Below are 17,546 nucleotides of genomic sequence, written 5' to 3'. Positions count from 1 at the left end.
AAGCACTCTACATCTTATGTTGTACACCCGTTTCCAAGTGATTCGTTATTATGATGTAGGTACTGTAATGCACATACTGGTATGTGATTGTCTACTTGTGTATGCCAAATGCATTATGTCATTAACCCTACTTCCCCTTTTCGTTTCTGTACCCCCCCAACTTATTCTTGAAAAAAAACCTATCAAATTGGGGGGGGGGGGGAGAGGAGGGGAGTCAATGGAAGCCCCAAATATTGTCTGGCTCCCGTTGCTCCTCGTCACACCGGCGAACCCATGCACTCACATTTTGGGGGCGCAAGCATGACGTGGAACAATCACAAGTTACTGTTAGGTTATTTAAACCTTCCTAGCTCTGTACTTTGTGCCCTATTGTGCTTTCTGTCCCAGCACCCTTTAGTGCTTCCTTGAGCTATTGTATAGTATTCTGGTATTGACCATGGCTTTGTTTCTGACTCCGTATTTATTTTCAACATTTTCCTGTGTTGTTTGTCTGACTTATTACCATGTACCTCAGCCCGGCTAATTTTCATTTTCCCTGTCTCTGTGTTACCCTGAACTTGGATCATTACGGAGTAAGCTTTTTCTTGTCCAACGTAGGGTTCGGCCATTCTGTGTCTGTCCTCTTATCAGTGTGCCTTGTTATATAATTTAATAGACATTATATATGTGATCTATTATAATTGGAGACAATTTAAAATAGAAATATTTTGCTTTTCTTTATAGGTTCAACTTTACATTAAGAGATATGAATATCACAAGTGATGGCTATAATCATTTCCAATATTGCTTAAACAATTTTCAAAGCATCAAGGATAAACAAAAATGGAAAATAGAAGAAATAAAACCAACATTTCCTCAGTACTTCACTTATGAACGAAGTGACCAGTTGGTAAGTAATGAGTAAAACGGTTTAATACCTGTACAGCAATACATTTTAAATATAATTAGTGAAATGTGCCACATTGCAATATCAGCTGGTGATTATTTAAAGCTTGCTCTAGTGGTTATGGTGCCAAGAGACATTATTTGCTGGGTACATTATTTCTCCATCAAAGATAATATTCGAAGAAAACTGAGAGAAACTTCACAACGTCTACTATTTCATAGCCACCCAATACAAGTGTACTCTGACCTGTCATGGTACACACTGGAGGCACGAAGAGCTCTTAAGCTGATAACTGAACATTTAAGGAATCGTAACATCAAATATCGTTGGGGATTCCCCTTTGCACTAATAGTGAGTAACAAAGGAAACACAATACCAATCAGCTCTCCACTAGACATCCCTCCATTCCTTCAAGCGTTGGACTTACCGGACACCCAAGTCATAGACTGGAACTCGCCACAACCGAACCAGGAGGCCAAAGGCCTCCCGCAATGGCAACTCTGGCTTACACCAGCAAAGGAACGACCAACTGTTACTATCACCTCAACAGAGATATAGAGGTGCCCGGGATGAAACTCGCCGCCAATGGCCCGAACCATCAGCATAACGGAAGCCACCTCATCACATAAACTTTTCCTCCCCAGTCATCGCACGGAAAAATAATCTGCTCAGGGACATACTATCCCCACCGTACATAACTCTCCTCAACTAACTCTCCTCACCTCACCCCACCTGCAAACGTAGCCCAGTTTATCTTCCTCCCAGACGTCCTGGACAACCCCTCTATACCCCACCTTACCGAATGGATCCAAGTAATCTTGCAAAAGTCTTCTGCGGCTACTCGCTCCACTTCGCAACTGACCACATCAATAGCCAGACGGAACCACCTCGTATTTACTACGAAAGGCCATCGATCACACCACACCACCTACCCGGGAAATCAGATCATCGGATGACAGGGAACACTACTCTGTGTTATTATAAAGACACCACTGTTTTTATACGTCCTGTTTCTTTTTACCGGATGAGTTTTCCCCATGACCGGACAATCATATACAAGACTACAGTAACTATCCTCGCTGGTAACTCTAATCTTTGATGTTTCATTCTAATTTTGCTTCTAATTCTTTACCTTGTACGTTATGGTTAATACCGAACACCCTGCACGTCCATCCCATACGGTCATCACTAGACAGGTCGTATCACTATAATCCTTAATATATATACTGTATGTTTATGTCATGTACTATCATATCCACCCAGATAACTGTACCCGATCCGATGAACTTAAACTCACTAATGGGACTCCTATCTCCGGTATGCCCTACCTTACACTACCTGGTTATCGTTGACATTACCATATAACCAAGGTTGTACACCCTACTACAGATACAAACCACCCTTCCCCCTTCCCTCCCCGCTTCCCTCCTCCTACCTCCCCTCCACCAGGATTGTCCATTCTAGTTATTAGCTCTATAAACCCTATTCTCCTAAAGGGAAATTTACATTTATAGGATTCTTAAAACCCCGGGTTCCACATGTAGCCACACTACCCTGAATTACCTAGGGTTCTATCTTTGCGTCGAGATAGAGCACGTCTTTCCCTCTCACCAGAGAGGATTTATCTATTATCTAATATAGAAAATACTATTCCCAATCTCCATCCACCTGAACCATCTTGGCTTTCAGGTCTCCTGCAGTGCATACTAAAAGACCTCATCTTGGCTTTCAGGTCTCCTGCAGTGCATACTAAAAGACCTCACGTTACCTTTCAATACCTCAGAAACCACAACATATAACCACTGAGATAGAAGAGACGACTGAACACCACTTAACACTGCTAAACACTGTTGATCATTGTTGAAACGTTTTGTTATAATTGTTTTATATTTTTTATTTCTGTAACTGTACATAAGTGCATTTGACCAGTGCAAGTGAGATCAATACTGACGACTGAGAATTGATATAGGCATTGTAATAGGCCACACAAGGGCGATATCTTAGGGGACCACAAACCTAAAATCAAAAGCTCAAGTACAGCCCAGGCGACCTAAGGACCTACTATATACAACCCCATGAATTCAGATACTCGAAATATAGGTAGAACCGATCCATCAACTGTTACTAACAAAGATCTCACTACCCTATAGCCACAGCATAACTTAATCCTCCTGATAGTAACACTCACACCCAATTAACAGGCTCTACCAAATAACCACAACTATGTTCCCCCACTACTTCCACACCAGAGTCCCAAACATGCCAAAACGCCAGAGGTATAAACACTCCTGAAAAAAGATCCATAGCATTAGCAGACTTTCGCAGAAACAAGGAGGATATAGTCTTACAAAACAGAGACTACCCGAAAGGCTTTTTTGGCCACTACACAGGTTTCAAATCAAGAGGGGTGGCGATATTAATTGGGAATCAGGCTCAATGCACATACCAAGACCAACAAACAGACAATTTAGGTAGATTTGTATTTGTCAAAGGGAAACTAGGCAATACTCAGATAGCGTTGGCTAACATTTACCTACCCAATAAAAAGCAAAATCTAGCCCTAAAGAAAATACCACAAACTTTCCATCTTCCAAGACAGCATACTAATAGTAGGGGGTGATATAAACACCCCTAGACTTCACTGCAAAACCACAACAACACATGGCACAAAACTGAAAGCAAGTCAACAACACCTTACATGAAGCACAATTATACGACAGCTTGAGGGCCATCCACCCCACGCATAAAGACTATCCTTTTTTCTCACCCCCCGCGGGAACTTATTCCCGCATTGACACCCTTTTCCTCCAACACAGGTATCTACCACAGGTTACATCAGCTGCATATGGTCCAATCACATGGTCAGACCATGCACCCATGACACTAGTTTTAACCATCCCGACCATACCTAATCCTACATCTCTGTGGAAACGTAATGATCTCATTCTCAACAACACTGAAACCATTACACGACTTCGAAACACAGCCACCGCATACTTTAAAGAGAACACACAGCCAGACACTCCCCAAGCCCTTGTCTGGGAAGCCTACAAAGCATTAATGAGAGGGGAGATGATCCATATTGCTTCTTCTTTAAAACGCAAGAGAGAGCTTAGAATCACTCAATTAACCCAAGAACTAAAAGTCCTGGAAAATAAACACCACCGAAACACTACCTCCTCAGACGATTACAAAACACTACTAACCAAAAGGTCAGAACTCATGACAATATTACAACTACATGCCAAACGCAAAATGTCACTAACAAAACATACATACTACACTAAAGAAGGGAAAGCAGGAAAATTTCTTGCCCAAGCTCTCCGACAGGACAAACAATCAACCTTCATCTCCAAAATCAAACAAGAAAACGGAACTCCAACACAACACATGCCAGACATCATAAATTCTACACAAACCTCTACAACCTAACACAAACACATCCATCCACTGAAGAGATCATGAACTTCCTTAGACCTAGGATTAAAAACACTGACCCACTCAATGAAATCAAATTTCTCAACGAACCAATCACACTAAACAAATTTAAAAACACAGTCAAAACACTCCCAACAGGTAAAAGTCCTGGACTGGATGGCTACACAGACAAATACTACAAAAGGCTCTCCCAAACACTAGCACAACCTTTCATTGAGGCATTCAATACATGAAAACTCTTATCCTCAATACCCAAATCAGCACTTGAAGCAACTATCACCCTTATCCCTAAACCAGACAAGGACCCCTCGATCTGCGGGAACTATAGACCAATTTCGCTCATAAACATTGACCTGAAAATCCTGACAAAAATTATGGCCAATAGATTAAAACCCTTTCTGCCGAATCTCATTCACCAGGACCAGGCAGTTTTGTGACAGGAAGGGAAGCTAAACATAACACAACAACAATTGTGAACCTGATGCACTGGGCCCAGAAACATAAAATACACAGTACCCTATTAGCAATAGATGCCGAAAAGGCATTTGATAGGGTGAATTGGTCACTACTCACCCACATGATGCGATACTTGGGCTTTGGGTTGCGATGGCAAGAATGCTTGGCAGCCATTTATTGGCTACCCACGGCTCGACTTTGCATCAATGGTCAGCTTTCTCAATCAGTAGCCATCACAAATGGAACAAGACAGGGAGGTCTCCTGTTGCCTCCCCTGTTCATTCTGGTCCTCGAACCATTCCTGCAAGGAATTAGGGACAACGAGCACATTCAGGGTCTCAAAATTGACAGACAAGATTATAAGGTCACAGCTCTTTACCATCTCTAACCCGCTATCCACAATACCGATTATCTTATCGGAAATTGAAATAAAAATATACAGTAAGGTCTCCAACTTTCAAGCTAACCTAACCAAATGTGACTTACTACCCATACACACTACGAGTTCTCTAGACACCCAGACGCGGGAGAGGTTCCACTTCTCCTGGGCATCCAAGTCTCTTAAATACCTAGAAGTCCACATTCCTACCAATCTAGACCTCCTCTATGACTTTAACTTTCCTCCACTACTATCAACTATCACTAGGGACCTGTGTGTCTGGCATAGACCCTGTTTTGGATGGTTCTGTAGAACCAATATAGTGAAAATGAATATACTTCCACGCATACTATATCTCCTGCAAACACTCCCCATCACAATACTGAACAGATTTTGTGCAACGGTCAAATCCACACTCACAAGCTTCAAATGGTCCAACACCCACCCTAGGATTGCCCACGCTACACTAGTCAAAAGCAGAGATAAGGGAGGACTGAACCTACCAGATATCGAAACATACCATAAAGCAACCCACCTCTCTAGAATCTACGAATGGACCTACACTAATCCAACACAACAATGGGTAATATTGGAAAATACACTCTCAGAGGTCCCATGGGAGTACACCCCTGGCTAATATCAAACCAAACACAACAACAGCATCACCAAGACACACATCCATCAATTAGGGCTACCCTTCAAGTCTGGCACAAGCTATCAAGAACAACAAAGATCTCACCTTATCCCTCCCCCCTCTACCCTCTTACACATAACCCCAGCTTCCAAAGACGACATTCAGGGAACACATACAACACATACCACGATGGCAAAGCATTACAACTAAAGGGACATGGTCGAAAATAACAAAATAAAAAGCCTTTCCCAAATCATGCCTAAAACTGTCCCTATAGGCAACCAACAACTACACTACAACCAAATAGTACACTTCATTAAAATCCAAGATCTCCTATGAAACGATTACGCGCTTTAACCAATTTCAAACAAATATGTTCAGCCCACTCACTCACAAAAAAGATCCTGTCCACCATGTATAAATTAATTAGAGAGGCACAGGACCTGGACTTGCCCAACTGCACTCTGAAATGGGCAAAAGAATTACAAGTAGACGTCTCACAACGAGATTGGCGCACTATCCTCCAAATGGTACACAAATCAACTACCTTTATCGTAGCCCAGGAGAGCAACTATAAACACATCACCTGATGGCATTACACACCAGTAAAAATCCAAAAAATACACAACATGACCACAGATAAATGTTGGAGATGCCAACGCACGGTAGCCCACCACTCCCATGTGTGGTAGCAATGCCCAATACTAGCAAAATTCTGGAACAGAATACACGCCCTCACCCATAAAAAACACCAATGGTAGAATACCTTTTACACCTCAACACTACATCTTCCTATTGCCTCCACAAGGCTTCCAATGAGGAAAAACTGCTCTCTTCAACTATCTAGTTATGGCAGCCACACAATTGATACCCAAATACTGGAAACAAATACAGATCCCATCCATTAGAGAATAGATAGGGAGAGTGGAAGAAATTAAACAGATGGAGGAGCAGACCCACGCCAAAAACAGAAACTTCGATTTCTTCTCCAGGTTTGGGAGCCCTGGGTGAAATTCTTAAATTCAGGGATAAACCGAGATCACTAGACTAGATCCCTATGAGACGATACCACTATACCATACTACTCAACCATAATCAGATCAGCCACGACACATAGAAACCAAAGTAGGAATAACCTGTAGGAACCCTACCGTACTTACGCCCTTTTCCAGTATTGTTAAGTACTTAATTAGCTCCTAAACTTGATATACCAGAATGTTAAAAACTTAATTGGCTCTTACACTCGTTATATCAGAATGTTAACAACCTGTACCTTTACAAGTTATGTACAATCCAACGATGCTATGCAACAACTTTTATTCATACACTCTCTCACTGCTCTAATTGTTTACAGTGTATCTTTCTATGAGAATTTGAGAAAAAAAAATCGAACAACTAAACGTAATGCAAACACCAATGATCAGCAACTTATCTCATATAGAAAATCAAGCTCTACAAGATCTAAGATCGGAGAAAAATCTAGTCATCAAACCCTCAGATAAAGGGGGTAATATTGTAATTATGGAGAAAGAAAGATATATTGATATCTGCATGACCCATCTCCGTGACACATCCTACTATAAAAAACTTCAAGGTGACCCCACCATCCAATATCTGCAGGAATTGAAAAATGCTAAACAAAGCCAGAGACAATGAAATTATCACTCAAGATGAGATTAGGTTTCTCTTATCGAACAACACTCCAAAAGGGGCTACCTTTTACTGCCTGCCTAAAATTCATAAGAACGTGACAAATCCGCCAGGCAGACCCATTGTTTCTGGAAATAACTCCCTTACTGAACAAGCTAGCAAGTTCATGGAAAGAATACTTCATCCTCTGGTCACGGAATTACCTTCGTTTCTACAGGACACGAAAAAAACCCTGTTGATTCTACAAAATTTCACAGTACCACCTTACATTCTTATAGCAAGTCTTGACGTGGTCTCATTATATAAAAACATCCCCCATGACGTTGGACTGTGTGATGTTGGTGATTTTCTCCTGTGGGAGGCTGGCCTCCATCACTACTGAGTCGAGCTGTACCCCCAGGAATTGTATGACAGTGTCTGGTCCTTCTGTCTTTTTTGGCGATACTGGTACCCCTATTGAGTTAAACAAGTGTACTGCCTTTTTTAGACTGCTTGGGGTGATGCATTGTTCTCTACAAACAGAAAATCATCCAGGTAATAAATTACACTATGGCACCTGCTAGTATTCAAAAGTAGCCAACATAAGGTAAAATAGTAATAGAGGCCCCTCCATCTAATGCCATGCAGGTGCCACAGTGACGGATAAATGGGAAGTAGTTTAAAGGCGTTCACAATGTCAGTCTTGCTTAGCCAGGCGCCTACACCCGCATATATGATGGTAGATATTGCGTCATCTATGGTAGTGTATTGTAGCGAGAATTCTTCTGATGGGATAAGAGAATTAAGGCTGGGTACTACCGAAGAATGTGGCACTGATAGGTCTATAATTAGTCTCTGTTTATGTGTGTTTTTCCCTGTGACCAAACCAATGGGGTTGGTTATGCAGCTAGAGAAAGGGGGTTCAGTAAATGGTCCTAGTACAAACCCTTGTTCTTGTTCAACCAGTAACAATGGGTCTACTGCATCTGTGTCGGTAAGGGCAGACTGAAGGTTGTTGGATTCCCATGTACCCCTTGGCATGATGATAAGGCCAATGTGGAAACCTTGGGAGAAACCAGAGACCAAATATGTAACGGATCACCTGGCACCCCGACTGGGTACCTCCGTTACAGAGGGCTCCAAGCGCCCTCTGTAATGGAGACCTCACGAACCGCCGCAGCTTGGTTGGGGTCTCGCCTTCTCCTACCCACCCTGGACCTACGACAAGGCTCCAGGTTCCAGTGGGTGAACCTCTCCTACGAAAGAGTGAAGCAGGAGCAAGCTCTTACAAGAGCTTAGAAGTGATTATCCAAGGGAGCATGCTATATCCCGTGGAGTGATATAGCAATTCCCCCAATAAGAGACAGGACTCTAGATTTAGGGTGAAGAAGAACTCTGATGTTTAATGGCAGGTACTCTGCTTTTATGCAGTGCTCCCCTGCAAGGGAGATGCCCACAGGCAATTAGGCATTAACCAATCACATATCGGTTACATCCCACATATTCCCTCCCCTCTGCTTGGGAGATAATTGAGTTTCTTACTGTATCTACTCAATTATCTCCAAGCTAAAAATCATACATTTTTATACATTTTTATAACTTTAAAACTATACATTCAATCTTAATAAAAATATATTATTAATCAGCACACTTGAAATATGAACACACTCAAAAATCATGCAAATCCTTCCATTAGTTCAAAAGTTAGTCGGAAGTCCTTTGTGACCGACCGCAGGCACATTTTCATGCCCAAAACAGTTCCATGGATTTGGGCTGTGCGGTCGGTCTATTTCTGCCCTGAAAAGTAACAAAGTCCCATCCGAAGGCGGCGTTCGAATCGTCGAACTCACTTCGACTTTTGTCGAAGTGTCGAAGTGGAACCGGGGTTGCGTTTTAGCAGTGTTCAATAGTATAATGGAGGTCTATTTTACACCAAAATGACAAAGTCCCGTTCGAATGTGTGTTCGAATCTTTGAACGGGACTTAGCCTCCAGCCGCAGTGTCGAAGGGTAGGGGAAGGCACAGGTCACCGCGTTCGACTGAATTAAAATGGCTGCCGCCATGTGTTCGACTGTCTAATGGCGGCCACTTTGACTACTTCGGCACTTCAACTGCATCTGAAGTGCCAGTTTAAAAGTACAAACCCTTTCTTCGTACTACACAGTTAAAGGGCCAGAAACATTATACCAAGATCCATTGCATGGCCCAAATGCAGTTCTTAAAGGGCAACACATCCCAGGGCTATAGTTGCAGGGCAGGAGGCTAGCAATCAGTCCTCTTCAATGCCCAGTGGCAAATGGCAGTTTGTCACAAAATATTCCTCGAAATGTTTGGATGGGTGTTTGGACAGTAGCCCCTCCAGAAAGTCAATATTAACTGAAGTTAAATTCGGTTTCATGTACAACAAGCAAGGCGACTAGCTATGTTTTGGACCATGGGGCATATTACCTCTTTCGTGGAGGATGGGTGTTGGCCTTGCAGGATCTCTATTACTATGGCAGAGAGTGCCTTGGAGAAATACCTAGGTGGCCGTACCCGATTGTCTCTATGGTTGATTCCCCATACTTAACCCTTGCTTTAAGGAAGTGGGAGCCACGTACCTGTATGAACAATGTTTGTATTTGCTTTATTCAGCGATAGTCTGGTATTCTGCTAAGGAGGAAGGCCTAAATCAAGATGGTGGATGACATAATAGAAGGAAGTGGGTACATATGAGTTGTAATGATACTCCCATCTGCTGAATAATCCCCCACAAGCGTAGTGTTTAATTCCCCTGTGAACAACCTACCTATACCATTAGGTGATGTGTCAAACTTGTCCTGGCTTGGCAAGTATAATTCTAGTGAGCCAAGTTTGTCTAAGCTTGGTGCCTTGAGTCTGTAACACATGTCAAAATCGGGTTATAGTAGGTTCGTAATTGTCTGCTTTGTACCGTTGTACTTTGCATACCTTTATGTTCCTACTCAGAGAATTGTAGTAATATATTGTATAACGAAACTTATGATTGTTACAGAGTCTGACTGTAAACGCTAAAGAACGTACCGATTTTATAGTAACACAACACTCTTGACCTTTGTCTAGGTGTCTGAATCACGAAAGCAGACCTAGAGATCAAATGACAAATACTGAGTTAACATATACCGCAAAAGCTTCCCCTGGGGAAATGCCTGTATACTATGCAAAGAGATTTGTAACTGTTACCTGATGCACGTACCAGTTATAAAGAACGAAAAAAAACTTCTTGAGCTCTGATAAGGTCTATTGACACGAAAGCAGACCTATAGAACAGAATGATAAAATACTGTGTAAACCGTCAACCTCAATTTCACCTTTAAGAATATGGAATTTGTTCAAGATATAGTACTGACTTGTAATATGTATATAGTATAGTTATCTGCTAGTGGTTATGGGCAACATGGCTACTAGGTGGCGTTGTGCTGCCCTGTGCTCTAGTCACCAGATGTAACATATCAGGATTTATAAATTAGAGTATCAACATGATAATTGTGAAACTGTGATACTTAACATGCCCCAGAGGGAATGCCCTCTCCCAGTGTCACTGCTATTGTGCATTGTATTTATATGTGACATACCAAAGACCAGCCATATTTAAACTATAGTGTAACATTATTCGACCAAACATAACTGCTTAATTTGATGTTTATACAGTATGTGTGTCCTTGTCCACCACATAAGTGCCGCCTGTATAGGCTGTGACTGCCATGCTGAGCGTGATGGGAGTAAATTCCTAACATGTTTAACACTATCTGCCTGCTGTTGGAAAGAGGCAGGCAGATAAGTTGCCCGAAAACCTGTGTCTGCAATGCTCCGTCGTGTATGTGCCGGTGTCTGGAGGAAACAACCCGGTTTAGTGATGCCCGTTGGCGGTAACCCCTCCTCTTAACTGCCCTTAATACTACAGCCTAGCGCAATTGAAATCCCACCGTATTGTGACTTTTGCTTAATGCAAAACTTTTGTTGGAATACCACAGACCTCGTTGACATATGGCGAGTCTGTGGGGGTTCTGCAGTATCCCAGTGTGTGTTTTCGGAGCCGGGGACCTCGGCGGGTCGGGCTAGTTAAGATGCAGACAGGTAAAATTATATCCGTCTGTCTACTCACTGTTTCGGTGGGCAAACACTGTAACAGGCGGTGGAGTGTCAGGTGGAGAGAACCGGCGAGCTGTCAGGAGGACTGAGTGCCGCGATCAGAATTTCGATGCTGGAAACCGGAAGTGCAGCCAACCAATCAGCAAAACGTCTGGAACCAATTAGGTAACGCAGGGAACAGGGGGAGTCCCTTTTAAAGGTACACAGCCCTTCCCCCAACTTCAGGCCCAGCCTTCCAATATATATATACACATACATATATGTATATAATATATATTCTAAAATACCGTATATACTCGACTATAAGTTGACCCGAATATAAGTCGAGACCCCTAATTTTACCCCAAAAAACTGGGAAAACTTATTGACTCGAGTATAAGACTAGGGTGGGAAATGCAGCAGCTACTGGTAAATTTCTAAATAAAATCAGATCCCCCAAAATTATATTAATTGAATATTTATGTACAGTGTGTGTATATAATGAATGCAGTGTGTGTATATTATGAATGCAGTGTGTGTGTTTATGAATGCAGAGTGTGTGTGTATGAATGCAGTGTGTGTGTGTATATGCATGCAGTGTGTGTGTGTATGCATGCAGTGTGTGTGTGTATGAATGCAGTGTGTGTGTGTATGAATGCAGTGTGTGTGTGTATGAATGCAGTGTGTGTGTGTATGAATGCAGTGTGTGTGTGTATGAATGCAGTGTGTGTGTGTATGAATGCAGTGTGTGTGTGTATGAATGCAGTGTGTGTGCATGAATGCAGTGTGTGTGTGCATGAATGCAGTGTGTGTGCATGAGTGCAGTGTGTGTGTGTATGAGTGCAGTGTGTCTGCATGAGTGCAGTGTGTGTATGTCTATGTGATGCAGAGCCTTGGTGGGGGGGTGGGCATTTTTATTATTATTTTAATAGTTTTTGTTTTATATTATTATTATATTTTTTTATATTATTATAATATTTTTTATATTATTATTATTATATTTTTTATATTATTATTTTTATATTTTTTTATATATATTTATATTTGTATAATATTTTTTTCGTCCCCCCTCCCTGCTTGATACATGGCCAGGGAGGGGGGCTCTCATTCCCTGGTTGTCCGGTGAATGGGCAGTGTAGGAGGGGGGCTGGCAGGAAGCGTTTACTTGCAAAATAAGTGAAAAGTATACCCTTTGCCTCTAGAAAAATACACAAATAAAACGTCAATTAAAATTACTCATGTAATAAATGCAACCTTACCTTTCCTGCAGCTCCTGTCAGCTCCCTTCTCTCTCCTCCGGTCAGTATATAATATATATTCTAAAATACCGCTCCCTTCTCTCTCCTCCGGTCAGATCCCCTGTCAGTTCCACTGCAAGTCTCGCGGTGTGAGTGCCACACGGAGCTCTGATCCCACGGCTCTCGCGAGACTTGCAGAGGGAGCTGACCGGAGGAGAGAGAAGGGAGCTGACAGGAGCTGCAGGAAAGGTAAGTAAACGCTTTCTGCCAGCCCCCAACAGGACCGCCGGGCTTGTAATGAGCCCGGCGGTCCTTGTCTGTATTATGGCAATGTAAGTTGTCATAATACAGACGTGAAAAAGAATGTAGTATACACACTAACCACAGATAATAAATCTGCTAAATTGAAAGGGTCCCAGGTGTACCTCACTAACACCCAAAGTAGTAAAACATGAAACAAAAAAGTGGAAACCACATTCAATAAGCATACAATGAAAATACAACCTGGAAAATATAACCAGAGTAGGTCTATTCTCTATAAGAGTAAGATTGAGTCTAAAATGACAAAAAATATATACAAATCATAGCGTAAAAAAACAAATTTCAATTTGCGTTTATTACTCAATATAATTCACAAGTTAAACAAATTTAAAAAAATCTAAATAAATATTGGTACATCCTACAAAGAGATAATGTACTTAAAGATGTTATCCCTAATAAACCTACAATTACCGTATATACTCGAGTATAAGCCGACCCGAATATAAGCCGAGGCCCCTAATTTTACCCCAAAAAACTGGGAAAACTTATTGACTCGAGTATAAGACTAGGGTGGGAAATGCAGCAGCTACTGGTAAATTTCTAAATAAAATTAGATCCTAAAACAAATATATTAATTGAATATTTATTTACAGTGTGTGTATAATGAATGCAGTGTGTGCGTATGAGTGCAGCATGTGCGTATGAGTGCAGCATGTGCGTATGAGTGCAGCGTGTGTGTGAGTGCAGCGTGTGTATGAGTGCAGCGTGTGTATGAGTGCAGCGTGTGTATGAGTGCAGCGTGTGTATGAGCGCAGCGTGTGTGTATGAGCGCAGCGTGTGTGTATGAGCGCAGCGTGTGTGTATGAGCGCAGCGTGTGTGTATGAGCGCAGCGTGTGTGTATGAGCGCAGCGTGTGTATATGAGTGCAGTGTGTGTGTGTATGAGTGCAGTGTGTGTTTGAATGCAGTGTGTGTTTGAATGCAGTGTGTGTATGAATGCAGTGTGTGTGTATGAGTGCAGTGTGTATGAGTGCAGTGTGTGTCTATGAATGCAGTGTGTGTATATGAGTGCAGTGTGTGTGTGTATGAGTGCAGTGTGTGTTTGAATGCAGTGTGTGTTTGAATGCAGTGTGTGTTTGAATGCAGTGTGTGTATGAATGCAGTGTGTGTGTATGAGTGCAGTGTGTATGAGTGCAGTGTGTGTGTATGAATGCAGTGTGTGTGTATGAGTGCAGTGTGTGTATGTGTGCAGTGTGTGTGTGTGTGTGTTGCAGAGCTTTGGTGGGGGGTGGGCAATGTTATTATTATTTTTTAAATTATTTTCATATTTTTTTATTATTATTTATTATTATTATTATTTATTTAATTTAATTATTTATTTTATTTTATTATTATAATTTTTTATTTTTTTTCGTCCCCCCTCCCTGCTTGATACATGGCAGGGAGGGGGGCTCTCCTTCCCTGGTGGTCCAGTGGCATTGGTAGTTCAGTGGGGGGGCTGTGGGGGCTGGCAGAGCTGTTACTTACCTCTCCTGCAGCTCCTGTCAGCTCCCTTCTCCTCCGCGCCGTCCGCTCAGCTCTTCTGTCAGCTCCCACTGTAAGTCTCGCGACAGCCGGGGCTCTCGCGAGACTTACACTGGGAGCTGACCGAGGTGCTGAACGGACGGCGCGGAGGAGGAGGAAGCTGACAGGAGCTGCAGGAGAGGTAAGTAACAGCTCTGCCAGCCCCCCCAGCCCCCAGTCTGTATTATGGCAATGCAAATTGCCATAATACAGACTATTGACTCGAGTATAAGCTGAGTTGGGGTTTTTCAGCACAAAAAATGTGCTGAAAAACTCGGCTTATACTCGAGTATATACGGTATTTACAAACGAGCAGCTAACCTTAAAAATAAATTGGCTCCTAGTCTTCTTCCTATACCTTCTGCAACTACACCTATTTCTTTCCTTAAACCTTTACAAGGGTTTTATTGTTGTGGGCATTGTTCCATGTGTAAATATCAAAAAAGGAAAATAACTAGTTTTGTTGGTACTCATACATCAAAACATATCAGATCAAAAAACATATCCAATGTTCTACTACTTTTGTGGTCTATCTACTTCAATGTGGCTGTGGGGCCCAATATGTGGGCCGCACTACTCGGAAACTTCACATCAGACTTTTGGAACACTTTAATAATATCAAGAAGGGTAAATTAGACCATAGTGTTCCAAAACACTGTAATACATGTCCCCTTTTTTGTTGGGAACATTTTTTAGCTTTTGGAATAGCACATATTACATTGGGCGTTAGAGGAGGGGATAAACTTCAAGAATTAATTCGCCAAGAAGCATTCTGGATATATACTCTTAATACTTTACATCATGGCCTTAATGCAGAAATAGATCTACAAGGTCTGATTTGAATTTATATCTTGGAACATTGGATTTGTTGTTTGGATTTTATATGTATCAGCTTTTCCTTTTTTCTCTCATCTTTTATCTACATACTAATTCAGATTTACTTATAGATAGTTGATTTTTGACATCCATGCTAATTTATTCTTTTTTTCTTCCATTTTTGTATATAAATCAAGTATACATTGTAATTCCATCTATTTTTCTGTATATTATACATATGGATATTCAACATTATCTAAATGTACTTATTGATTGGTCTATTTACATATTATTTGCTTATTGAATACTAATTGATGGATTGATGGATCACTTATTAACTGATCAACCAGTTCATCAGTTTATTCATATTATTTACTTTTTCCATGTATTCTATATTCTGTACTGTACATATATGTATGTTCGATTAAATGCTATATACATCTGCTGTATTATCGCTATGATTCTGTTTTTTCTTGTCTGTATGGCGACATATCGCCAGTTGTGTACTTTCTTCTCCTGTGCATAGATCTCTTTTACCACACGTCACAGTACGCTTGGTACTCAAGTGTTGTGGATTCCAACTCCGGGGGCGCATGCGCCGAATACCGGACAGACGTCAGAGGAAGTGGGTCATTGCATTCCACGCTGGAACGCACGCTGCCGGTGAACGGCATTATGAAGAATTACTGCGGGTATAAGAAGTCCTTCCACACAAGGCTCTACATATATCCCTGAAGAAGTCCCTTACATATATTGTCGGACGAAACGCGTTGGATATCGGACTTTTCGTTGTTGTTTTTTTGTATATTTTTTTTTTATTATTCAATTTTTTTTATTGTTTTTGTAAGATAAACATACATTAATAATGGTCACAAAGCAGAGGGTAATAGGCGCTCGCTATAGTAAGTGGTGGGCAGGCAGCAGTGTACAAAACAAGGATTCCCAAAACCTTGTAAGTGAGAGTAGAAATCGGAAAAGGGGAGTGTATACCGCGCCTAAAGGTATTGGTATAAACAATTATAAAAAATTATACATACATATAGTCGATGGAGATTTTGACAATAGATGGTAACCTCAAAATAAAAAGCAAAACATAATAGTGCAATACAGTAAATAAACAAGAAAGGTCAGATAAAGCTATACACAGTCCACTCACATGGGGATGAGCTATAACAGAGCTCAGCTGTGATGCGCCTGGACGGTATAATCCCCGTCTCGGGATATATGGTGGTATAACTTCCGGGATATTCCAAGGTGCAGTGGTGCGTAGATCATAAAATCCAAAGATAAAAATATGGCAGCATATGGTGAAGTAAGTACTGGTGAAGTAGTAACAAGTATAAAAGGTATTGTACTTACAATTTTTAGAGCATGTAACCTGCTCTAGTTTGGACAGCCTAGGTGGTATAATCCCCACCAAGGATATGCAGGATCCAGGGAGTAGAAGGTGATAATAATAAAGATATATAAAAGTATAATAAAAGAAGTACTTTAATATATAAAACAAACAAGTATAATAACAAGTATAAAAGTCCACTTTACGCGTTTCGCCTCACAGGGCTTCTTCAGAAGTGTGGAGCATCTCCTTCATGGATCCGTTTTTATATGGCTGTCAATTTAGGAAAAGTTAGTTGGTGGTGTAGTGGTTTCTAGTTCCGGATTATCTGTCCTGGAACGCTCGTTTCTATTTCCGGGTTGTGTCTATGGAACGCAGGTGTCGCCAGAGTGATGACGCGGCACTCGCGTCGAACCGGAAATGACGTGGTAGGTGCGTCATTCCGGAATATTGGCCAGAATGATCGTGACGCTCAAGTGGAACGCACGCAACGTCCGAAAACAGCGTGCGTTGCGTTCCAGAGCGTCTATATGCAAATAGCTGCAATAGAAAAAATAAATATGGGCACAGTAATCTGAGTATTTAACCGCCATATTCGTTTTGGGCATTTACATTTCAACGATTGTTACATTAGTATGAAAACAATATCAAAACAATATAAAAGCAATATAAAGGTGGGGTACTTTCAGCCTCAGGGGTAATTTGATATACATATACAAAACAATATATGATGTAGCAAAAGTATGAAGAGCTACAATTGATTATAATAAATGCAATAAAAACGTAAAGTTATAAATATTCTGCATAAGGCACAGAAAAATA

General features: G+C 41.3%; 1 protein-coding gene across 1 annotated transcript in view; it reads left to right on the top strand.

Moving 5' to 3' along the window:
• The window catches only part of METTL22 (methyltransferase 22, Kin17 lysine), a 388,543-nt gene that overhangs the window by 303,033 nt on the left and 67,964 nt on the right, over positions 1-17,546 (top strand). The window contains exon 9 of the mRNA XM_063429464.1: positions 724-889. Within this exon, the coding sequence (XP_063285534.1) occupies positions 724-889 (166 nt within the window). The remainder of the gene's footprint in view (positions 1-723; positions 890-17,546) is intronic.

This window comes from Pelobates fuscus, chromosome 8, assembly GCF_036172605.1.
Source record: "Pelobates fuscus isolate aPelFus1 chromosome 8, aPelFus1.pri, whole genome shotgun sequence".
Classification (NCBI taxonomy): domain Eukaryota; kingdom Metazoa; phylum Chordata; class Amphibia; order Anura; family Pelobatidae; genus Pelobates; species Pelobates fuscus.
The sequence above is the reverse complement of the archived record's forward strand: the minus strand, read 5'-3'. Positions and strand labels throughout refer to the sequence as shown.